General features: G+C 36.2%; 1 protein-coding gene across 5 annotated transcripts in view; it reads right to left on the bottom strand.

The window, feature by feature from the left end:
• ZFYVE9 (zinc finger FYVE-type containing 9) overlaps positions 1–26,367 on the bottom strand; it is a 187,430-nt gene that overhangs the window by 76,334 nt on the left and 84,729 nt on the right. For 3 of the 5 annotated variants that reach the window (XM_036833828.1, XM_036833820.1, XM_036833856.1), the window contains 4 exons: positions 11,911–12,010; positions 9,293–9,469; positions 7,535–7,704; positions 1,253–1,373 (listed from right to left, as the gene is read on the bottom strand). In XM_036833828.1, coding sequence (XP_036689723.1) covers positions 1,253–1,373; positions 7,535–7,704; positions 9,293–9,469; positions 11,911–12,010 — 568 coding nt within the window. The remainder of the gene's footprint in view (positions 1–1,252; positions 1,374–7,534; positions 7,705–9,292; positions 9,470–11,910; positions 12,011–26,367) is intronic. The other 2 variants (XM_036833838.1, XM_036833847.1) reach the window with 2 other exon arrangements.

Raw genomic sequence — 26,367 nt, 5'->3', positions numbered from 1 at the left:
AGGGGGCAAGGAGGGTGCAGGGGAGGGTTGGACTGGGAGTTTGGGACTAGCAGATGCAAACTATTGATATTATATATAGATTGGATAAACGACAAGGTCCTATTGTATAGCACAGGGAACTATGTTCAATATCCTGTAACAAACCATGATGGAAAATAATATCAAAAAGGATATATATACATGTATAACTGAATCACTTTGCTGTACACCAGAAATTAACACAACATTGTAAATCAACTATACTTCAAAAAAAAAGATAACTGGCACCAATATGTAAGATTAAATAAAGGAGAGAAAGACTGAAGGCAGGGAGACCAGGTAAAAGACTAGGACAAAAATGAGGAGAGATTATTGATAAACCATCTCCTGAAAATGTACTGACTGGATGCTGATCTGGATCTATCAACAAGAAACTTTTGCATAAAGATAACATTCTTGGACTTCCCTGGTGGCACAGTGGCTGAGAATCCGCCTGCCAATGCAGGGGACACGGGTTCGAGCCCTGGTCTGGGAAGATCCCACATGCCACGGAGCAACTAGGCCCGTGAGCCACAACTACTGAGCCTGCGCGTTTGGAGCCTGTGCTCCACAACAAGAGAGGCCGCGATAGTGAGAGGCCCGCGCACCGCGATGAAGAGTGGCCCCCGCTTGCCGCAACTAGAGAAAGCCCTCGCACAGAAACGAAGACCCAACACAGCCAAAAATAAATAAACAAATAAATTAATTAATTAACTTAAAAAAAAAAAGATAAGCATTCTTTTGACTGATTAGTAAGTTTGCGTCTTACCAGGACTCACTAAAAATATTTTTTAACAGAAAATTGCTACTTAAGTTCAGAGCTCTCCACTTATTATATACACATTTCTGAATGTGTATTGTACTTCAAAACAAGAAGTTAAATTAATGTACTGACTGTATCATGTGGGCCAATCCTAGAACTATAAGCAACTCTTCAGAGTATTATGTGCTTTGGAATATGAAGAAAGAACTGCCAATAAGCTACATTTATACACAGTGGGAATTAAAAATAATATTACATCCTTCCAACATATGAAATGATAATATAAAAACATAAATATCTTCTCTAAAACAATCAGTAACAGCAACAGTGCTTTTCATGGCACTGAGTAGTCACCTTTTTTGTTGGAGAAGAGAAAGGTGGTTATCACTTGAATTCTATCTCCTTCCCTTAATTAGAAGGCAACATTTGGCATATATAACTATCCCTGTTTAAACATCTAAGTCGACATACCTCCTTTTACACCAGTGGAGATGAGAATGGGAGGAAGGCCATCTTCAGGAATAAGGTTCATTGCACTGCCAACAGGACTTCCAACCTGAGTTATACTTCCAGAGAATAGAGAAATATCCGTCTAGGACAAGCAAATTAGCAAAGAGAGCATTACACACAGTTGAAGACTTGCGCAGAATAGAGTCCAGACTACAAATGGGAATTTAAGTGAAAATTTCAAATTCATACTTTTTGAAAGACAGCACAAGATACTCAACCTGTGGTTTCCCAAGGACTGGGCTTATACTATGAAAATGTTTATAATTGTATAGTTTCTCCTTTTGGCATCATCAAATCATAGTAATGAGAGAAAAGGTCTTGGAACCTGGGTTAAAGCTTCCTTTACCAAGGTTTCTTTTGCCATAAAAGAAAAATATTTTTTAAACTTGCAGTGGCAACAGAAACAAACTTTCAACATTATCTCGTAATTTCTGAACCTTGAGAATTGGGGTGATCGTTGTACAACAATGTGAATGTAATTAAAAATGATTAAAATGGTAAATTTTATGTTACGTCTTTTTTACCACAATAAAAAAAAATTAACTTTGATGAAAGAGTTTTCATTTACTTTGTCATGAAATTAAACTTCAAGTTCATTTTTCTTTGCATTAATATGAAGATCACATTAACTACACTTAATAAAGTATAATGTTGCAAAATACATTTTGAGTGGGGTTAAATCCACTTAATTAACAGTTTAATAGAATATGTTCAAAGATCTATTGAAATGATGCTCTATATTCTTCATAACTTAAGCAAGAAATAGAAGTTTTAAGCACTATTTACAATAGCCAAGACATGGAAGCAACCTAAGCGTCCAATGACAGATGAATGGGTAAAGATGTGGTATGTACACACACACACACACACACACACACACACACACACACACAGGAATATTACTCAGCCATAAAAAAGAACCTTAAGCACTATTTACAATAGCCAAGATATGGAAGCAACCTAAGCATCCACTGACAGATGAATGGGTAAAGAAGATGTGGTATACACACACACACACACACACGCATAGGAATAATACTCAGCCATTAAAAAGAAGGAAATAATGTCATGTGTAGCAACATGGATGGACCTAGAGATTATCATACTAAGTGAAGTAAGCCAGAAAGAGAAAGACAAATATCATATATCACTTATATGTGGAATCTAAAAAAAAAATGATACAAATGAACTTATTTACAAACTAGAAACAGACTCACAGACTTAGAAAACAAACTTATGGCTACCAAAGGGGAAAGGGGGGTGGGTGGGTGATAAATTAGGAGCTTGGGATTAACAGATACACACCAGTTTACATAAAATAGATAAACAACAAGGTCCTACAGTATAGTACATGGAACTATATTCAGTATCCTGTAACAACCTATAAAGGAAAAGAATCTGAAAAAGAATATATATATATATATATATATGTATAACTGAATCACTTTGCTGTACACCAGAAATTAATACAACATTGTAAATCAATAATACTTCCATTTTTAAAAAAGAAAGCTTTTAAAAAGTTAAAGGAAAAGCATATAAAAACTTTTTAACATGTTTAGGGACTTCCCTGGTGGCACAGTGGTTGGGACTCTGTGCTCCCAATGCGAGGGGCCCAGGTTTGGTCCCTCGTTGGGGGGCTGGGTGCCGCATGCATGCTGCAGCTGGGAGTTCGCATGCTGCAACTAGGGAGCCTCCCAGCCGCAACTGGGGGGCCCAAGAGCCGCAGCTGGGGAGCCCGCCTGCCGCAACTGGGACCTGGTACAACCAGATGAATAATAAAATAAGTAAAAAATTTTAAAAATACATAGGATTCTCATTTTAAAAAAAAAACTGTTTAACATGTATAAAAATGTTTATAGCAGCTTTACTCAAATAGCCAAAGTGTGGAAGCAATCCAAATGTCCATTAATAGGAAAATAGATAAATTGTGGTAGAGCCATATGATGGAATATTACTCAGCAATAAAAATATTTACTTTTGATGCACACAACACAGATAAATCTCATTAAGTATTTTTTTAAATAAATTTATTTATTTATTTATTTATTGGCTGCATTGGGTCTTCGTTGCTGCATGCGGGCTTTCTCTAGTTGCGATGAGCAGGAGCTACTCTTTGTTGCGGTGCGCAGGCTTCTCATTGTGGTGGCTTCCCTTGTTGCGGAGCATGGACCCTAGGCACTCGGGCTTCAGTAGTTGTGGCTCACAGGCTCTAGAGCGCAGGCTCAGTAGTTGTGGCGCTCAGGCTTAGCTGCTCTGCGACATGTGGGATCTTCCTGGATCAGGGCTCAAACCCATGTCCCCTGCATTGGCAGGCAGATTCTTAACCACTGTGCCACCAGGGAAGTACCTCATTAAGTATTAGAGTTTAAGAAGTTAGACACAAAACATTATATATCATATTTTTCCGTTTATATGAAATTCAAAAACAGGCAAAACTAATCTATGGTGATACAAGTCCGAATAATGGTTACCTTGGGGGAAAGGGGGCAGGTATTGACAGAAAAAGGGCATGAAGGAAACTTCTATAGTGATAGAAATGTTCTGTGTATCTTTATCTAGGTGGTGGTTACATGGGTGTGTGTGTGTATATGTATATATAGACACACACACATATATGTATGTTCAACATGTGTTTCCTAAAGATTAAGGCTCCTTAAGTACTTTGCTATATATATTTTATACTTGAATAAAGATTAAAACTATTTTTAAAAAATGCCTATGTCTTATATTTTTGTCTATACTCTCTATAATTTAGGACTGTAAGTTTTTAGTGGGTTTTTGCTAAAAATGTTGCAGTGTTCTCAGTATATCGTCCTATTAGGAAATTTGGAAAATTTCATTGGCTAACCATTACTGATTTGAAGTAAATCAATAAAGTTAGATTTAGAATAGGAAATAAAGTAACCTATTCTAACTTGCTATTTAGTGATGCATAAAATCTACCTTTTGATATCATAAGAGGTGGTCATCTGGCTTCTACATAAATATCATCTATGAAAAGAAGTTGTTTAATTTACTGAGCACCTTTTAAGTGCCAGGCACTCTATTAGGTCACAAAGATGAGAAAAATATATTCAACTCTGGCCCTAAAGAATTTGTTTTCCCTCATTTTACCAGATAAATATTAAAATAAAGTGTTGAACAATGTGAGAGCATCGAAATAAAATAACTAACTTGTTTTAGTTTCTCTTAAACTGACCTGAACTTTGTTTCCCTATAATAGTCATTCACTAGAGCTTCCTCATTCATTCAAAAAATTTATGCTTTAAGAACCTATCATAGGGGCTTCCCTGGTGGCGCAGTGGTTAAGAATCTGCCTGCCAATGCAGGGGACACGGGTTCGAGCCCTGGTCCAGGAAGATCCCACATGCCGCGGAGCAACTAAGCCCATGTGCCACAACAACTGAGCCTGCGCTCCAGAACCCACAAGCCACAACTACTGAGCCCACGCACCACAACTACTGAAGCCTGTGCTCCTAGAGCCTGTGTTCTGCTACAAGAGAAGCCACTGCAATGAGAAGCCTGCACACCACAATGAAGAGCAGCCCCTGCTCGCTGCAACTAGAGAAAGCCCACGCACAGCAACAAAGACCCAACACAGCCCAAAAAATAAATAAATAAATAAATAAATAAAAATAAATTTTAAAAAAAAGAACCTATCATATAATTTAAGAGATGTAAACGAAGTTTTGTAGAACGAAAAAAGTCATCACTGTATAAACACTATAGTTATAATTGATTCAGGTAAGATTGTCAAAGGACAGTAAAATCAGGGGACTTCCCTGGTGGTCCAGCGGTAAGGAATCTGCCTTACAATGAATGCATGGGACACGGGTTTGATCCCTGGTCAGAGAATTAAGATCCCACATGCCGCGGGGCAACTAAGCCTGCGCACCACAACTACTGATCTCACGCGCCTCAACTAGAGAGCCTGCGTGCCGCAAACTACAGAGCCCACATGCCCTGGAGCCCACACACCACAACTAGAGAGAAGCCCACACACCACAACGAAGAGCGCAGGCGCCACAACGAAAGATCCTGCATGCCTCAACGAAGACCCCACGTGTTGCAACTAAGACCCGAAGCAGTCAAAAATAAATAATAAATAAATCTTCAAAAAGTAATGTGTGTGTGTGTGTGTGTGTGTGTATATATATATATATATATATATGTAAAGGACAGTAAAATCATTGACTGAAAGATTGTAGGGGAACAGGACACCCAGAGTCTCAAAGTATCACCCCTCACTTTACTTTTTAATTGCAAAGAGGAAAAGCTACTTTTGCAGTGGAGAAACACAGGAGACATCAATTTAACCAATTATCAAACTGATACTTCTTGATGTGTTCCACCAAGAAATGACCATCACTTATGGTAGTATTATTCTTGCCAAAAATATTTAATCTGTAACTAATCATGAGGAAAAAAAAACAGAAAAACACAAATTAAGGACTTTATGCCAAACATGGCGTAAATGCTTCAAAAATGTTAATGATGTGAAAGACAAAAAAAAAAGTGGGAGAACTGTTCTAAATTAAAGAAAATCAAAGAAACATGAGAACTAAATGCAGTTGTGATCCTTGATGGTATCCTAATTTTTTTAAAAAGACTTTATTTAATAAAAAAATTTATATATATATATATATATATATATATATACACACACACACACTCACACGTGTATAAACGAAAGAATAAAGAACATCATGGGACAACTGGGGAAATCTGAATATGGACTATATATTTGACAATACATAGAATTATATGTTAAATTTCTTTCTCATATAGTTATATTGTACTTACATAAGAAAATCACTTGTTCTTAGGAAACATAAGCTGAAGTATTAAGTGATAAAGTGCAACTAATCCTCAAATGGTTCCTCAAAAAACAAAGTGTGTGTGTGTGTGTGTGTGTGTGTAGGGGTAAAGTAAATGTGGCAAAATGGCAACAATTGGTGAATATGGGTGAAGAGTATATGGGGGTTCACTGTACTATTCTTGCAACTCTTCTGTGGATTTGAAATTTTTCCACATAAACAATTGGAGAAAAAAAGAAATTTTCTTGACAAAGTCATTGTATAGATTCAAAGAAGAATAAGTCATATAGTTCTGGCTGCTGTCCTCTGTGGCCACAGAAAAATCCCCCAAAACAGACTTAGACATATTTAAAGACAGTGACATGGTTTAATGTACCTTCACCAAACAGGAAATTTATCTCTGTATGTCAATAAATCTAATCTTAATAACACGCAATTTCAATTATAACCAAATCCACAAATTATGTAAATTTCTAGAAAAATATTACTGAACATCAATGTAAATAAACAGTAACCATGAAAACTTCAAAAGTAAAAACTTTATCCAAACTCTGATCCTCTTATTTTATTAAAAAAAAAAAAAGCCAGACACACATACTTAGTTGGAACTGATCACCTTATTATAATCTTGACCACCATATTCAACGGGGCAAACAGCAATAAGAAAGGGACCCACTGTATAAACGATCCTACGTGTATACTTTCCAATTATGGTCCTAGGTGGCTCTATTCTTTCACAGACTCAAAAAAATGTAGCTAGTATTTGACCCTTCTGAAAATTAGCCCCCAAACTGTGACCAGTGTATCCTATAGAGACAAAGTAAATGTGACAGCACAGTATGAGCTAGTTTCCTTAGGTAAATTATATGAGTCTTCCATCCATTAAGTCAGTGGTTTATTTTTAAGCTTTAGAATCCTCTTTAAAAGTCTTACTTGGAAACACAATAGGCAGACCAGAAAAAAGTAGAGATGCTCGGGTTGAAGACAAAGGAATAGAAGGATTCCTCAGCCACCATCATATTTCCTGGCCCTTCCTCACCACGGCAACTCCCTGGCAGCTACCACAGAACCTGGGGAATATGCTTTGAAAACCAAGGTATCAAGGGACCAGGATTCGCTCTAGCACAGCCTCTAGCTACAGTAGTAGACTGAGCTCACCTGAGAACAACCTTTATAAGAATCTTTCTCCTGAAAAAAATTCCAAATATAGAACAAACAAGAACAACTGGTTTTGCCACATTTATTTTACCCCTAGACACACACACAAGCATGCCCACACACATACACACACATGCACTAAACTGTATCTGAAGTCTATAGGGTTCCACAGAAAGGTCACTCAACTTAGAAAAAGACAAGACAGAGGCAGAACAGTGCTGAGTCAAGTAAGTACTCAATTTTAGTTGCTGTTTTGTTTTCTTACCTCTGCTGATAGGGGACTGGTAGTTACTGGCTTGACTGGGTCATGTGACACAGCCAGGGTTCCTGCAGAGGAAGTTCCATTCATGGTTAATTTGGCTGCATCAGCAACTTCTCCATTAGGCAAGATCCCATCAGCAAACCAAACTCGCCTCTGCTCTCTGGGCTGAGCCACTTGAGGAGCCAGAAAAATAAAACAGGTAACACTGTGACATTGATAGGGTTTCTAACATCAAGAAGAGAAGGTCACCAATCTCAGATGTACAAAGAAATCACTATTTAGCATTTTATACTTCTAAATATAATTGTAACTGTATAAAAGTGTTTATAAATTAATAAAAATACACATTTAAATATACTCCTTACTTCTGTAATTTATATGTAAAGATTTAAAACACTTTGCTTTAAAGTATTAAATATGCCTATAATTATGTCACATACTCTGTCCCATATCACTAACAGAGAAACTAGGGAAGGTGTTTGAAGTGCCTAGGAAATAAACTAATAGCCCGGAAAAAATATCTAGAAATAGGCATCCACAGCTCCTAAAAGTATGAGGTTTCTGTAGTAATAAAATATCTGGAAAAGTGATACGGTATTTTTAAAAGGCAAAAGATGCCCTGAAGAATGCTGAAGAATTATTAATTAATAAAAGAAGAGTTGGCACAGATATGTAAGAATTGGGAAGCAAACTGACCAGATCTTTGGCTAAAGTGTAACTGAAGAAGAAAAAGACTGATCTGGCAGTGCAGATAGTGAAATGCAGTAGTCTGCATTTTAGTAAAAGGATGGGGAAAAGCTGGAAAACTGAGTCTGACGAAATGATCTCTTTAAATCCAGTTTTGAAAATCAATTCAAACGGCCAAAACAAAGAGAGACCAGGGAAGAACAACAAAAACAACAAATGAAGTAAAGAGAATAAAGATTTTAAGAACGAAAGCCTGAGCTCAGAAGAGCATGATAATGTCAATAGAAGTTTTTGATCTTCAAAAGGGGAGGAGGGCTATTTAACAAGGGGAAGGGAATATTGCTAGACAAAAAGATATAAAATTAATGAAAGAAGACAGAGTTTAATTATCAGGGGAGACTTCTTGACAGATCATTTTAAGGAAATATTTGTTATTTTTACTACTGATAATCCCCTGAACTTACGAAGTGCCTTTCATCTGACAATATCATAATCATAAAGATATAATAAACTAAAATAAGTTGAGCCTATGATTTTCTACCTATCATATGATATAATCAGAATTAAAGTTCTAGATTTTATAAATGTCTGTGTACCTAACACAGTATTTTCATATTTTTACAGGGATAGATTAAAAAGGAAAAGAGAAAATGGCAATATATATTCCAAAAGGCAATACTAGAATGGGCTGGTCAGAAAAAAGAATTCTTATTTTCATCACTTACTAAATTCCTGCAAAGAACACTAAGGTAGGCATGAGGCTAGGATTTTGCAGGCTGATTTCAAATTCTGCAACTCTTTTCAAGTAAAAGCAAAGTAATTACTCCATTCTTAAGTTGGAGAGGGTACTGGCATATTTTTAGAGGTGCCGCCAAACTGTTAGGCAACACAATATTCTTCTTTACTTGCCCAGAAATAGTCTCAACACATTTCTCACCTTGTTCTTCCACTTTAATAACCACCCGAAGGGACTTATCTGCAGTGTGTTAAAGACTTGTGATGTAAAATCACATCAGCACCTTTTCAGAGGAACTTGGTGAGGAAAAAGAGAGAGAATAGCACATGATCCCCTACCTTCTGCTCCAGGGTGCTTTAAAACTCCCACAGGTACCATCACAGTGGGAGGTGGAGAGCTCAGGGCTCCTGAGGCCTGAGCTTGCTGCAAGGGAGGGATAGTAGAACAGTATTCAGCAGGATTGTTAGGGTTAGGGCTCTGGCTTGAGGCACTCATCATGTTCTCCCAGGCTTGAGCTAAAGCAAATACAGACACAATCAATGTGAATGGATTGCAAAATATGGACATCAAGACCTCCACAATACTGGATAAATAATGTAGTTCCTGCTAATTAACACTCATAGTATGTCTCTCTTCCAGCTAGTGAAGGTATTAAGGAGATAGGTGATTTTATTCAATAAAGGAGACCATGTAGTTAAGTAAGCTATTTGGAAGTAACAAATAAGAATTACATGATACTTCTGATATAGACTGATAGCGGATCAGTCTGAGGTTAATGACTAGGTCCCTGGCATCTTTAAAGGGGACCATATATTCCCTGAAGAGGGAGTAAAACAACATTAAACTTATTAAGGACTTGCAACTGGGATAGCATTTAGACATTTCTGGTGGGTAGGGCAGGTTTAATATTCAATGCATTTTATAAAATTCTATCAAAAATCAAAATCAGGGGCTAAAATAGCATAACTCTACTATATAATATCTTTTGTTTCATTCCTAGATTTTTAGGCTCTTAGTTGAGGTAAAATCTCATTTTAAAAATTCTGAAGCCTAAAGCTCAGGAGAACACATCTCAACATTTTCGTGAATTTTGCTTTTGTGCAATCATTACCCTGTGTAAAAGTATCCAGCAAAAACAACCATTTCACATTTTGGTGTGTCTCAAAAGCACAGGACCCATTTGAACATGAAAATGTGCCAATATCATATAAGTGCCATCAATCAATATGAATGATCACAAATGTGTTAAGGTTCTGTATACTCTATAATTTTACTAACTAAATACTGACATATCAACTATTGTTTTTAAAGTAAATAGGATGAAAGATACTACAGAAATGAAAGATATAAATTTTATCTTCTGGGTTCAAGTAATATCACATGCCCAGGAATAGAAACCGCCCAATTTTTGGAGCATCTTTTTAAAAATCTCATTCTACATCAAAGAATGATCCATAAGATTTTGAATACTTATTGCCTCCAAACTGCAGGACAAAGCTAGAAACAACAGCTATGTTCCTTTGAAAGCACTGGCAGGAAGAGGGAAGGAAGAGAAAAGGAGAAAGGGAAAAAGGGATAGGGAACACTGAAAAGCATCAAATTAAATATTCAGTAAAAGACCAGGCTAAGCCATGCGAGAGGAAAGACGTTGGAAAAACCACAAAAAGTAGATTATTTTAGGATCCCCTGTTAAGGGCATCCTTGGCTTAATAAAAAGTAAGTATTCCATATGAATCCTCTGCCATTTCCTTCATCTTTAGCTATGCCAAGTTAAAAAAAAAAAAAAAAGCCATCAAGTTGGAAGACCTCAACAAATAAAAGAGGTATCAGGTACTGAAATTAAGCAGCATGCTCTTATCTGTGGATAAATATCCAAAAATGAAATCATCACCGAGTGAAATAACCACCATCTGAAAAATGACCCTTAAGAGTAAAGAGAATGAATTCATATTTGATCAAAATTATAAGAATTCAGAAATGGGAGGAAATTGGGTGGACCATAGGAAATTAGAACAGATCAGATTAAATGACATGCAATAGGTTAATAAGGAAGCAACAGGAAAACATCACTATGAGCAATGCAGACACACAGAGCAGGAGGGGCCTTGAGCAGATAAGTTTCAGCCTCCAGGAGACACATTATCCTGGCACAAGCAGTAGTGGTGTGTAAGTTCAACATTTTTATGTCTATTAGTAACTGTTCTGGCAACTGTACAAAGATGCATTCAAAGAGAAAATACTATACAGCCTGATCAATTTTATTGTATCTCTTTACAAGAATACTCTGGGGGGTTTTTGTTTGTTTGGGGAGTTTTGTTTTAACTAAAATGCCCTTGGATTTATTTCCAGTCCCGCAAAAGGTGAACACTGGATAAGCTATATTTACCTTCTCCTGGCCATATTCTTTTACCACATAAGTAAATTAAAAACTATTACTCTTATGACAAATCTAAGTAGTATTAAGATGATAACTGACAGAAAAATGCAATTTTCTATTCGATTCGAGATGCTAAAATATTTATTTTTAACAAGATGAGTGAACCACAGTGTCAATAAGAATGTGTTCTAAATTATTAAGATATTCCCTAGAAAGAGAAAGCTTCCCTTGAAAGGAAAACCTCAGCCCAATTTTAATATTTCATCATCTCAGTGGTCAATAGCCCCCTCCCCACTCCCACTCCAGTCATTTCACAGGAACATTAAGAGCCACAGAGCACCAGATTTCCACAAGAATTTCCTTTTTTCCTGCAAAACTTACCTGACTTTAGCATTTATTCATTAAATTAGGCACAGGAATTCTGAAATGCTAAGGTATTTTTAAATTTTTCAGGTAAAGTTATGACATTTGAGAAGGTGAGCAACTTGTAGAGCAAGGAAGGAAAAAACAGTAGTCTTTTCATTGGAATTCTCTTGTTCTGTCTCAATAACTGTGAATTCAACCTGTTTTAATACTTACCATTCATTAGCACTGAATGGCAGATTACACATACTCTAGCTTCCTTTCTATCCATGTATAACAGTTTACATTTCAAGCTACAGCAGGAAGCACAGAAAACCTGCAGGAAAAAGAATATACTAAATTTACTTAGGATCACAGTATAAAGGAAGTAAACCAATACTGACCAACACTGAGTGACAGGGAACCGTACTAATACAACACTAAAAACTTCAAAGGAAAATGCAATTGAGGAAGCTGGGTGCAAGACCCAATTCAAAAGCAAGAAAGAGATTAACATGTCTGTCAAAAATAAGGAAAGTGAAATTGCTGGCTGAGAACAAAAATCTTAGCCAAGATTACACACCAAATACATAGCAGGGGAAAAAAATCTAAGCTGCCCTTAGGCAAAATTCCTGTACACAATATCACATAACATGGGCGTTTAGAATAGTAACATCTGCTATTTCTGTTTGAAGAGGCAATATAGCAGGTGAAACAAACAAAGACTGGGAATTCTGGGCTTTAACTTCTGTTTTTTTTACTGTCCTTATGTGCAGAATAATAATCATACCATCTGCTTTCACTGGTTTGTTATGAAGGCCAGGAAAGATCAAAATACACAACTCAATCATAAAAATATGCACAGCCCCAGCTACAGGGAATCAGAGCAGACAACCAAAAATTGGCCATGCCAATTTCCAGCACCTTATTTCCACTTTCCAGGGTCAGTTCCCGACAATCTTACTTTCTTCTCCCTTCCATACCAGGCAACAACGATCTCCTTAGCTCCCTGTTAAGATCTATTTTCTTGAGAACTCATTAGTCCCTTATCACAGAGAGCTTCATACAGGCAAAAAGGTGTTCCCAGTAGTGTAAATTTCACTAATCCAGTTTTTATGGACAGGAGGTATCCTATATCTTACAAAGATGAAACAAGAGATGAGGTCCTATTAAAGACAAAGTGAGAGCAATCATCTCTTCTTCTACTAGATGTAATTAATATACCTAGCTAACATGACTACCAATTTACATTTTTCAGAGGCTTCACATTTTCAAAGTAACTCTGTGATACAGGGAGAACAGGGGATATATTATCCTTATTTTCTATCAGAGGAAACTAAATTTGGATGGTTAAAAAACTTGCTCAAGTTCACAGCAAATTGTATGAATACTAGGCACTTTACATACATGTATTATCTCATTCAACCTCATAAATTCTATGAAGGCATTCATTTATAATTAACAGAGTTAAATAAACAAATGTGAAGTAAAACTGCTCTGTCATACAGCTAGTAAGTTACATAAAAAGTCTCCAAAGGCTCTGTTCTTAACCACTATGTAATAGTGTCTCATACTATTCATGTATCATTTTGAGACTTTGACTTTTCCTTCTCCATCACTATGACCACATCCAGTCAGTCACTAAGTCCTGTTGTTCTCTCTCTTAAATGGTTCTCCCCAAATCCCACCTCTTCCTCTCCATCCTATGCTGCTGCCTTTATTCAAGCCTTTATTATATGAGGCCTAGGAGACCATCAAAATCTATTATCTGTCCTCCTAACCTTCAGATGTGTCTTTCCAATTCGTCTTTCACACAAATACCAAATGATAGAACTTCCTAAAAATTAAATTGAATTGTTAATCTTGAAATCCTTCAATAACCTTTCTAATCAAGAGGTAAAACCGAGAAGCCTTCATTCACTCATTTATTCCACAAATATTTGAGCTCTGATTATGTACTGGGCACTGGGCTACCCTATTGGGTGTAGCAGTGGACAAAACAGATATGGCCCTTGCTTTTGTGGAATTTACAGTCTACAGAGGTTATAATCTAAAATCAAATAATAACACAAGTGAGTGTAAAACTACTTGCTTCAAAAGAAGTACATGGTAAAATAAGATCATGTAATCTAGGTTTTACCTAGATTGGCAGGGTCAGGGAAGATTTTATTTAGGAAATGACAGAGATAAAATCTGAAGCATGGGTAAAAGTTTTCTATGCATAAAATGGTACCAAGGAGAGAGACAAGAGTAAGCAGAAGAAATACCATGTGCCTGGGTGCCATTAGGGTTAGAACATGGCTCTATCGAGAAACTAAAAAGGGTTAATGTGGCTAGAGACCCTGAGAGTTAAGGGATGCATGGAATAAGATGAGGCCAGACCAAGCAAAGGTTCTCTAGGTTGTATTAACAGTTTTGGTCTTTTTAACAGAGCAATGGGAAATCACTTAAATGTTTTAATCAAAGAGAAAGACATGATCAGATCTGCATGACTGCAATGTGGGGGAAAAAATAGAGGGGAGCAAGAATAAATTTGGGATGGTTCAACATAAAAAATCAATAGAGGGCTTCCCTGGTGGCGCAGTGGTTGGGAATCCACCTGCCAGTGCAGGGGACACAGGTTTGATCCTTGGTCTGGGAAGATCCCACATGCCGAGGAGCAACTAAGCCCGTGCGCCACAACTACTGAGCCTGCGCTCTAGAGCCCGTGCGCCACAACTACTGAGCCCATGTGCCACAACTACTGAGGTCCACACGCCTAGAGCCTGTGCTCTGCAACAGGAGAGGCCACTGCAATGGGAAGCCTGAGCACCTCAACAGAGAGTGGCCCCTGCTCGCCACAGCTGGAGAAAGCCCGCACGCAGCAATGAAGACCCAACATAGCCAAAGATAAACAAGTAAAATAAATAAATTTTTAAAAAAGAAAAAAAAAATCAATATAATACACATTAACAGGATGAAGGGAAAAAAACATGTGATCATATCAATTGATGCAGAAAAAGCATTTGACAAAATTCACTCTTTCATAATAAAAATAATAAAAAAAACTAGAAGTAGAAGGAAACTACCACATCATAGTAAAAGCCACATATGAAAAACCCACAGCAAACATCATATTCAAAGGTAAAATATTGAAAGCTTTTCCTCTGAGATCAGGAACAAGGCAAGGATGCCTGCCTTCACCTCTTCTATTCAACATGGTACTGGAAATTCTAGTCAGAGTAATTAGGCAAGAAAAAAAAAATAATAATAAAAGGCATTTGAAATGGAAAGGAAGAAGTAAAATTATCTGTTTGCAAATTATGCGATCTTGTATGTGGAAAACCCTAAAGATTCAACAAAAAAATCTGTTAGAACTAATAAATGAATTCAGCAAAGTTGCAGGATACAAAGTCAATAAACAAAAATCAGTTGTATTTCTATACATAATAAAGAACAATCTAAAAAGGAAATTACAAAAATAATTCCATTTACAATAGCATAAAAAATAAAATATCGCACTGGATAAAATATTTGTGTTACATATAATGGACAAAGGGCTAATATCCATAACATATAAAGAGCTTCAATAAAGTAATAAGAAAAGTACAAATACCTCCAAGGAAAAACAGGCAGAGAACTCACAGAGATAACTTCACAGAAAATTAAATAAAATAGCCAATAAATAAAGAGATACTGGGCTTCCCTGGTGGCACAGTGGTTGAGAGTCTGCCTGCTAGTGCAGGGGACACGGGTTCGAGCCCTGGTCTGGGAGGATCCCGCATGCCGCGGAGCAATTGGGCCCGTGAGCCACAACTGCTGAGCCTGCGCGTCTGGAGCTTGTGCTCCACAACAAGAGAGGCCGCGATAGTGAGAGGCCCGCGCACCGCGATGAAGAGTGGCCCCTGCTTGCCGCAACTAGAGGAAGCCCTCACACAGAAACAAAGACCCAACGTAGCAATCAATCAATCAATCAATCAATCTTTAAAAAAAATAAAAATAAAAAAAATAAAGAGATACTAAGTATCACTAGTGACAAAATAAAAACTAAAGAATGAGATATTCTTATTCTATGGCACAGGCAAAGTATTTTTGGTTTTTTTTAAAACTGACATTGTTCAATGGTGGAGAGGACTTAGAGAAAAGAGGAACTTTCTCCCATATCCTGCTGATGGTAGCATAAATAGGTAGGTTAATTTAACAATATCTTTAAAATTTTTAAGTGTTCATTTCCTTTGACTCAGTACATGCAATTTAAAAAATTTATCCTACAAAAAAACCCACATATGCCAAGAGATGTATACAAGAATTATCTCTGTATACTTTGTAATAGCCAAAAGTTGAAAACAACCTGAATGTTCATCAGGAAGAAGAGGAATGGTTAAACTGCAGTATAACCATAAAACGGAATGCAATTCATGCTGTTAAAAAGAATGAGATAGGGGCTTCCCTGGTGGTGCAGTGGTTAAGAATCCACTTGCAAATGCAGGGGACACGGGTTCGAGCCCTGGTCCGGGAAGATCCCACATGCCGTGGAGCAACTAAGCCTGTGCGCCACAACTACTGAGCCTGCGCTCTAGAGCCCACGAGCCACAACTACTGAAGCCCATGTGCCTAGAGCCCATGCTCTGCAACAAGAGAAGCCACCGCAATGAGAAGCCTGCACACCGCAACAAAGAGTAGCCCCCGCTCACCACAACTAGAGAAAACCTGTGCACAGCAATGAAGACCCAACGCAGCCAAAAATAAATTTAAAAAATAAATAAATTTAAAAAATGAGATAGTCTGTATGTACTGACTGACATGGAAAAGTAACAGTCAAGTTGGGGATGAGAGTTGGATGGAAATAGGGCCTTTTTCTTTCTCTCCTTTTACTTTACATAAATTTTTTAGGTGTTGGATTAGGATCTTTTAACTTTGAGTAGAGCTTCTTCTGTATTAAAGAAAATATATAGCCCCTGCTCACCACAACTAGTGAAAGCCCGCGTGCAGCAACTAAGACCCAAAGCAGCCAAAAATAAATAAATAAATTTATGGGCTTCCCTGGTGGCGCAGTGGTTGAGAATCTGCCTGCCGATGCATGGGACATGGGTTCGAGCCCTGGTCTGGGAAGATCCCACATGCCGCGGGGCAACTAGGCCCGTGAGCCACGACTACTGAGCCTGCGCGTCTGGAGCCTGTGCTCCGCAACAAGAGAGGCCGCGACAGTGAGAGGCCCGCGCTGTGCGATGAAGAGTGGCCCCCACTTGCCGCAACTGGAGAAAGCCCTCGCACAGAAACGAAGACCCAACACAGCCAAAAATAAATAAATAAATTAAAATAATAATTAAAATTAAAAAAAAAAAGCCCATGGTGTTTGTTTAAAAAAAAAAAAATAGAGGAAAAAAGAATATTAATTGGTGCCATGGGTTGAATTGTATCTCCCCCAAATACATAAGAAATCTTAATGCCTGTTACTTCAGAATATGACATCATTTGGAGATAGGGCCTCTACAGAGATATACAAGTTAAAATGAAGTCATTAGGGTGGGATCCTAATCCACGAGGACTGGTGAACTTATAAAAGGGGCAACACAGGACATTTAGCAGTCCTCGTCCCAGATTACTAAATGCCATTAGTGACCCTAGTCATTATGACCACCAGAAATAACCCACCACATTCCAAACATCATCTAAGTATCTTCCCTAGTTCTCTGAGCTATAGGCTCAGATGAGTAAAGTCAGTTCTAGAAATAAAGAGAATTATATATTTGTACATGTGAACTTCTTATATTGCTGAAGTATCATACCATATACCTTCATTACCACAACTAACACAGTCTATTGCATTTATTTAACTTATTCTCCATTTTCCCAAACTAGAATGTAAACTCCATGGAACAATGAATGAAAGTATTGTTAATACTGATATCACAGTGCCTGAAATAACATAGGTACTTGATAAATGCTTATTGCTTCCTGGATTAGTAAAATGATTGCACAAACGAATATATGAATGGAGAAACAAACATTAATGTGCACTTATCAAGGAAGGGCTATATCATACATGCTCAAATTCACAACTTCAACAATGACAAACACATTTTAAGCAGTTTATTAATAATAGTGACCTCAAGTTTTTAGGCCAAATGGTTATGAATGACCTTAAATGACAGGATCTGTATGATCCAACTAACTGTAAAGAGGCAAATTATGATGATTTATAATACATATGCTATATAATGTTCCAGCGAAATATTGGTTAAAATGTTCCGTTTGTGTGTAATTTTCTTTAACGTGGCATTCTGGGTTCCAATCTCACCTTTATCATTCACTAGCCAAATAATTTTATGGGAATAATTTAAAATCTCTGCGCCTCAGTTTCTCCTCATACGTAAAACTGAAATATTAATATCCTCCATGTAAGGTTTTTACGAAGATTAAATGAGATAACCCATGTAAAATGTAGCACATTATAGGTACTAAATATACGATGGTGCCCTTACATCCCTTTCCTATTAAAATTTCCCACTCATGGCTTTCCACATAACAAACCCTACTGCAAAATTTATGAACAAGCTTCATATTCAGTACCTTTTTTTTTGCCTATTTATACCCTACAGTGTGAATAACACTCCATTGCAATTCTTGAAAATTCAAATCATCAAATGCTCACTTATTTCTTTCCAAATTAGAAAGTAGAAAGAATGATGTCCCAAGTCTTCAAAAAGCCCTGTAATTATGACAAAAATAACTGCCTTGCAAGAACAAAAACCAGGAGAGGAAAGTGCTTGTGAACTGACCAATATCCAGCCACTCACAAAGACAAGTGACAGTAATAACTTGTAAAAATTCTTAAGTGCAAAAGAGTACTTTACCCTTGCATATTAACAAATACCAAAATCAATGTAATAAGAACTAAAGCAGTTCAATCAGATTCGAACCCTGCTTCTGTCTAAACACCTGCTGCAACTTTGCTGTTATTAATTGAAAACAATAATTATCAGAGTCATTTTAAGAGTGTATCTGGCTACAAAGGGTCCCTGACTAAACCTTTAAACTTTATTTCCAAGTGAGGCTATATAAACAGAAAGAGTTGTAAGAAAATAAGATTCAACATAAAACCTTAAACTTGTATGAAGTTATCAGATTCACATCCTTTACTCTACTCTGAATTAATTTTTTATATATCCTGTTATTACCTTGTAAATAACACACTTATAATGCATTAAAAGAGTAATATGTGGGTTAAAAGTGCTAATTTGTAAAAAGGCAAGCAATTAAAACATATCCCTATTTTTGTAACCATACTCTGGTCATTCTTGATTTAAAAAAATTTTTATTATAGAAATTTCCAATCATATAAAAGGTATACGTAACAGCATAACAAACCCCCAAGTGCCCATTACCCAGGTGAGACCGTTATCAAAGCCAATCCTCACCCACTTCTCCCCCATTTAATCATTTTGAAATACATTTCAGGTATCATTTAATCTTTAAATATTTCAATATATAATCTCTGAAACATAGGGACTATTTTAACATAACAAAACCACACACCTTAAAAATGAACAATTTCTTAATATCAAATATCCAAGCAGTATCAACATTTTAAAAAGTCACATATATATTTTTAATAGACTTTATTTTTTAGAGCAGTTTGGGGTTCACAGCAAAATTAAGCAGAAGGTACAGAGATTTTCCATATACCCCCTACCCCAGCTACGTGCCTAGCCTCTGCCATTATCAGCATCCCCCACCAGAATGGTACATTTTTTACAATCAATCAATCTACACTGATACATCATTATCACCTAAAGTCCATAGTTACATGAGGGTTTACTCTCGGTCTTATACATTCTATGGGTTTGGATAAATGTATAATGACATTTATGCACCATTATAGTATCATACAGAGTACTTTCACTCCCCTAAATATCTGTGCTCTGCCTATTTATCCTTCTCTCTCCACTAACCCCTGTAAATCACCAATCTTTTTGTCTCCATAGTTTTGCCTTTTCCAGAATGTAATATAGTTGGAATCATACAGTATATAGCCCTTTCGGATTGGCTTCTTTCACTTAATAATAGGCATTTAAGATTCCTCCATTTCTTTTTAAGGCTTGATAAGCTCATTTCTTTTTAGCACTGAATATTCCTTTGTCTGGATGTACCACAGTTTATCCATTCTCCTCCTGAAGGACATCTTGGTTGCTTTCAAATTTTGGCAGTTGTGAATAAAGCTGCTATAAACATTCATGTACAGGTTTTTGTGTGAACATATAAGTTTTCAACTCATTTATATAAATACCTAGGAGCATGATTGCCAGACTGTATGGTAAGCCTATGTTTCTCTTTGTAAGAAACTGCCAAACTGTCTTCCAAAGTGGCTGTACCATTTTGCATTCCCACCAGCAATAAATGAGAGTTCCTGTTGTTCCACATCCTCACCATCACTTGGTGATGTCAGCATTCTGGATTTTGACCATTCTAATAAGTGTGTAGTAGTACCTCATTGTTGTCTTAATTTGCATTACTCTTATGACATATGATGTGGGCAACTATTCCTATGCTTATTTGCCATCATATATCTTCTTTCATGGGGTGTCTGTTAAGGTCTTTGGCCCATTTTTAAATTGAGTTGTTTGTTTTCTTATTGAGTTCTCTGTATATTTTGGATAACATTGCTTTATTGGAAATGTCTTTTGCAAATATTTTTTCCCAGTCTTTGGTTTGTCTTTTCATTCTCTTCACAAGTTATTTCACAGAAGTTTTTAATTTTAATGAAGTCCAGCTTATCAATTCTTATCATGGATTGAGCTTTTGGCATCTAAAAACTCATCACCAAATCCAAGGTCATCCAGATTTTCTCCTACATTATCTTCTAGGAGTCTTATATTTTTGCATTTTACATTTAGGTCTGTGATCTATTTTGAGTAAATTTTTGTGTAAGGTGTAAGATCTGCATCTAGACTCAAATCTGTTGCAGGCGGATGCCCAGTTTGCCCATTGTATTGCCTCTGTTCCTTTGTCAACGAAAAGTCAATTGTATTTCTGTGGGCCTTTTCCTGGGATCTCTCTTCTGTTCCACTGATCTGTCTGTCTATTCTTTTGCCAATGCCAAACTGTCTTGCTTACTACAGCATTATAGTAAGTCTTGAAGTCTGGTGGTGCCAGTCTTCCAACTTTATTCTTCTTCAATACTGTGTTGCCTATACTGGATTTTTAGTCTCTATATACAAACATTAGATTCAGTTTGTGGATACACACTAAATAACTTGCTGGAATTTTGGTTGGGATTGCACTGAATCTATAGATCAATCTATAGAACTGACATCTTGACAATATTGCGTATTCCAATCCATGAACATGGAATATCTCTCATGAGAGTTCTGTAGTTTTCCTTACATAAATCTTGTACATACAACATATTTTGTTAGATTTATACCTAAGTATTTAGTCTTGGGGGTGCTAACATCAATGATATCGTGTTTTTAATTTCGATTTCTACTTATTCATTGCTGGTATATAGGAAAGCAATTGACTTTTGCATATTAGCCTTATTATCTGGCACCCTTGCTGTAATCACTTATTGGTTCCAGGAGGGGTTTTTTTGTCAATGTTTTCAGATTTTCTACATAAATGATTATGCTATCTGTGAACAAAGACACGGGTTTATTTCTTTCTTCCCAATCTGTATACCTTTTATTTCCTTTTCCTGTCTTACTGCCTGAGCTAGGACTTCCAGTACAAATGTTGAAAAGGAGTGGTGAGAGGGCACATCTTGCCCCATTCCTGATCTTAGTGGGAATGCTTCAAGTTTCTCACTATTTAGTATATCAGCTGTCAATTTTTTGTAGATGTTCTTTATCATGTTGAGGAAGTTCCTCTTTCTTCCTTATCTACTAAGAGTTTTTATAATGAATGGGTGTTACATTCTGTCAATGGTTTTTCCTGCATCTGTTGATGATAACATGATTTTTCTTCTTTAGCCTATTGATGTGATGGATTAAAATTAATTTCCTAATGTTAAACTAGCCTTGCATAACTAGGGTAAATCCCACTTGGTCATGGTATATGATTATTTTTATACACTGTTGGATTCAATTTGCTAATATTTTGTTGAGGATTTTTGCATCTATGTTCATGAAAGATATTGGTCCATAGTTTTCTTGTAATGTCTTTGTCTAGTTTTGTTATTAGAGGAATGCTGGCTTCACAGAATGAGTGTGGAAGTATTCCCTCTGGTTCTATCTTCTAAAAGAAATTATGGAGGAGTGGTATAATTTCTTCCTCGAATGTTTGGATTCAGCAGTGAACCCACCTGGGCTTGGTGCTTTCTGATTTGGAAGGTTATTAATTACTGACCCAATTTCTTTAATAGACATAAGCCTATTCACATTGTCTACTGCTTCTTGTGTGAGTTTTGGCAAATTGTGTCTTTCAAGGGATTGGTCCATTTCTTCTAAGTTACCAACTTTGTGGACATAGAGTTGTGCATAGTATTCCTCTATTACCCTTTTAATGGAATGTGTAATGATGTTCCTTCTTTCATTTCTGATATTACTAACTTGTGTCCACTCTCTTTTTTCTTAATGAGCCTGTCTAGAGGCTTGTCAATTTTATTGCTCTTTTCAAAGACCAGCTTTTGGTTTCACTGATTTTTCTCTACTGACTTCCTGTTTCCAATTTCATTGATTTCTACTCTAATTTTTAATATTTCTTTTCTTCTGATTACTTTGGATTTAATTTGCTCTTCTTTTTCTAGTTTATTAAGGTGGACACTTAGATGATTGACTTTAGATCTTTGTTTTTTAATATATGCATTCAATGCTGTATGAGTCATATTTTTAATATAGTGTTTTTATTAAGCTTTTATGAATATATTTAAATTTTTAATTTTATTTAGTTTTTTAATGTTATACTTGAATCAAGAATCAAATAAGGTCCACACTTTATGACTGGTGAATCTGTCTCAAGTCTCTTTTAATATATAGGTTCTCCTTCAAAAATATTTTACTGAAGGGAGTCCTCTGGTGGCCTAGTCGTTAGGATACTGGGCTTTCACTGCTGTGGCCCATGTTCAATCCCTGGTCAGGGAACTGAGATCCCACAAGCCACATGGCCAAAAAAAAAAAATAATTAAAAAGATTTTTTAAAATTTTAAAATAGTGTATGATACAGTGGTTTAAAAAAAAAAACAAAGATTTTATTGAAGAAATTGAGTCATTTGTCCTGTACTTTCCCACGATCTGGATTTCATTGATTGCCTTCTTGTGGTGTTGTTTAACGTGAGTTTCTCTAACTCTGTATTTCCTAAAATTGATTGCAAAATCTAGACATTTGATCAGATTTGAGTTTGACATTTTTGGGCAAGGTTATTTTATAGATCCTGACTTGTTTTTAATTGAATCAATATTAAGAACCACTCTAAGAATTAAAAACAGAGAGGAAAAGAAAATAATTATTCAAAATTCCACCAAACAAAATGATCCATTTTCAGTTTTACACGTTCCTCTTAGATATACTTATTTTTATGCCCAAGAATAATCTTTATAATTATAAACAAAGTATAACTATGAGTTTGCATTTTATTTTACTCATACATCATCATAAGCATTTTCCATACAGCCTTATAAAAATTATTTTTAATGGTGGAATCAAATTACATTATTATATTTAACTTATCACTATCCAATTTTGTACAGAAATTATTTCAAATTTATTTGCTATTTTAAGTAACACTAGGGCTTCCCTGGTGGTGCAGTGGATAAGAATCTGCCTGCCAATGCGCGGGACACAGGTTTGATCCCTGGTCTGGGAAGATTCCACATGCCGCGGAGCAACTAAGCCCGTGCGCCACAACTACTGAGCCTGTGCTCTAGAGCTCGCAAGCCACAACTATGGAAGCCCGCATGCCTAGAGTCCATGCTCCACAACAAGAGAAGCCACCACAATGAGAAGCCCGCACACCACAATGAAGAGTAGCCCCGACTCGTCACAACTAGAGAAAGCCCTTATGCAGCAACGAAGACCCAACACAGCCAAAAAAATTAATTAAATAAAATTTAAAAATTTAAAAAAAAAGTAACACTAAAATGACCATCTTTTTGATTACAAACCTTGTTCTTGGGAATTATTTCCCCCAAAAGGAATTAATAACTCTAAGAGTTGATACATATAGCTTTCTGAATATAACCATGATGGTTTCAACTTAACATCACCTTCATTGTGTATTATCAACATTTTCTGTTTTTTTGCTATTTAGGCATAATTTTAATTTCTACTTCTTCATATAAATTTAAATATTTCTCCACTGTTTACTAACCCACTTAAACATCTCTTTTGCCCATTTATATATTGAAAATGTGATGAATGCATTATATAGCAAAGACACATTGTTAGTTGACATCCTATAACCACCTTCTGATTTGTTTTGTCAAAAGAAACATTGATTTAAGACTCAATATCCTAATCTGGGTTTTTCAATTAATTTTGTTTTGATTTAGAAAAATTGTGACCCACCTAGATGAAATGTACAGATTCTTAGAAACACAAAACCTACCAAGTCTGAATCAGGAAGAAATAGAAAATCTGAATACATATATAGCAAAGAGATTGAATCAGTAATCAAAAACCTCCTAATCAGAGGGTATCGCTGGTAAATTTTACCAAACATTTTTTATTTTTTGGCCACGCTGTGTGGTATATGGGATCTTAGTTCCCAACCAGGGATCAAACCCGTGCTGCCTGCAGTGGAAGTGCAGAGTCTTAACCACTGGACTGCCAGGGAAGTCCCTACCAAACATTTAAGAACACCAAATCTTAAACTCTTCCAAAAAACTGAAAGGGAAGGAATATTTCCTAACTCACTCTATGAGGCCAGCATTACTGATACCAAAGACAGACAAATACATTACAAGAAAACTATAGACCAATATCCCTTATGACCACTGATGCAAAAAATCCTCAACAAAATACTAGCAAACCAAATTCAGCAACACATTAAAAGGATTATATATTATAACCAAGTGGGATTTTTTTCCTTGAATGCAAGGATGGTTCAACAAAGGAAAATCAGTCAATGTAACACACAACATTAAATGAATGAAAAAAGATCCACATGATCACTGATACAGAAAAAGCACAACAAAATTCAACATGCTTACATGATAAATACACTAAACAAACTTGGAATAGAAGGAAAGTACCTCAACATAATAAGGGCCACATATAAAAAACCCAAAACTAACATCATATGCAACAGTGAAAGACAGAAAGCTTTTCCTCTCAGACAGGAACAAGACAAGAACATGCACTTTTGCCACTTGTATTCAAACTCAGTTTTGGAAGTTTAGCCAGAGCAAACAGACAAGGAAACCAAATAAAAGGCATTCAAATTGGAAATTAAGAAGTAAAATTATCTCTGTTCACAGATGGCACGTACAAAACCCTAAAGATTGCACGCACACGTACACACACACACACACACACACACAAAATGTAAGAACTAATAAGCAAATTCAGCAAGGTTGCAGGATACAAAGTCAACATGCAAAAATCACTTGTATTTCTATACACTAATAATGAACAAGCTGAAAGTAAGATAAGTCAGACAGAGAAAGGCAAATACTGTATCATATTGCTTATATGTGGAGCCTAAAAAATAATACAAATGAGTGTACATGCAAAACATAAACAGATCTAACAGATACAAAAAACAAACTAGTGCTTACCAAAGGGGAAAAGGAGAGGGGGAGGGGAAAATTAGGGGTACAAGATTAAGCGATACAAACTACTATGTATAAATTAGATAAGCAATAAGGATATATTGCATAGCACAGGGAATCATAGCCATTATCTTATAATAACTTTTAATGGAGTATAATCTGTAAAAATACTGATTCATTATGCTATACACCTGAAATTAATGTAATATTGTAAATTAACTATACTTCAATAAAAATATTTTAATAATAATGAACAAGGACTTCCCTGGTGGTCCAGTGGTTAAGACTCCGTGCTTCCACTGCAGGGGGTGTGGGTTCGATCCCTAGTGGGGGAACTAAGATCTCACATGCCATGCGGTGCAGCCAAAAAAAAAAAAAAAGTTAAAAAAAAAAAAATGAACAAGCCAAAAAATGAAAGAAGACAATTCCATTTACAATAGCATCAAGAAGAATAAAATACTTAGGAATTAAATTAACTCAGAAAATGACAGACTTGTAGACTGAAGACAACAGAAGATTGACAAAAAAAAATTTCAAGAAGAAATGCCATGTCCGTGGATCAGAAGACTTAGCATTGTTAAGATGTCAATATTACCCAAAGTGATCTTCAGATCCAGTGCGATCCCTATCAAAGCCCCAAAGACTTTTTTTTTTTCAGAAACAGAAAAATCCATCCTTAAATTCATTCATAAGGAATCTCAAGGGATCCCAAACAGCCAAAATAATCTTGACAAAGAACAAAGTTGGAAGATTCATATTTGATGGTTTCAAAATTTACTACAAAGCTACAGTAATCAGAACAGTGTGATTTAGCATAAATAATGATACAAAGAAGAGAATAAAACAGAAAACACAGAAATAAACTCTCACATGTATAGATAGTCAAATGATTTTTGACATGGGTGCCAAGACAATTCAATGGCAAAAAAAGTCTTTTCAACAAATGGTGTTGGGGGTCTTCCCTGGTGGTGCAGTGATTAAGACTCTGCACTCCGAATGTAGGGGG

Source organism: Balaenoptera musculus, chromosome 1 (assembly GCF_009873245.2).
Source record: "Balaenoptera musculus isolate JJ_BM4_2016_0621 chromosome 1, mBalMus1.pri.v3, whole genome shotgun sequence".
Classification (NCBI taxonomy): domain Eukaryota; kingdom Metazoa; phylum Chordata; class Mammalia; order Artiodactyla; family Balaenopteridae; genus Balaenoptera; species Balaenoptera musculus.
Note: the sequence above shows the minus strand (reverse complement) of the source record. Positions and strands in the feature narration are given on the sequence as shown.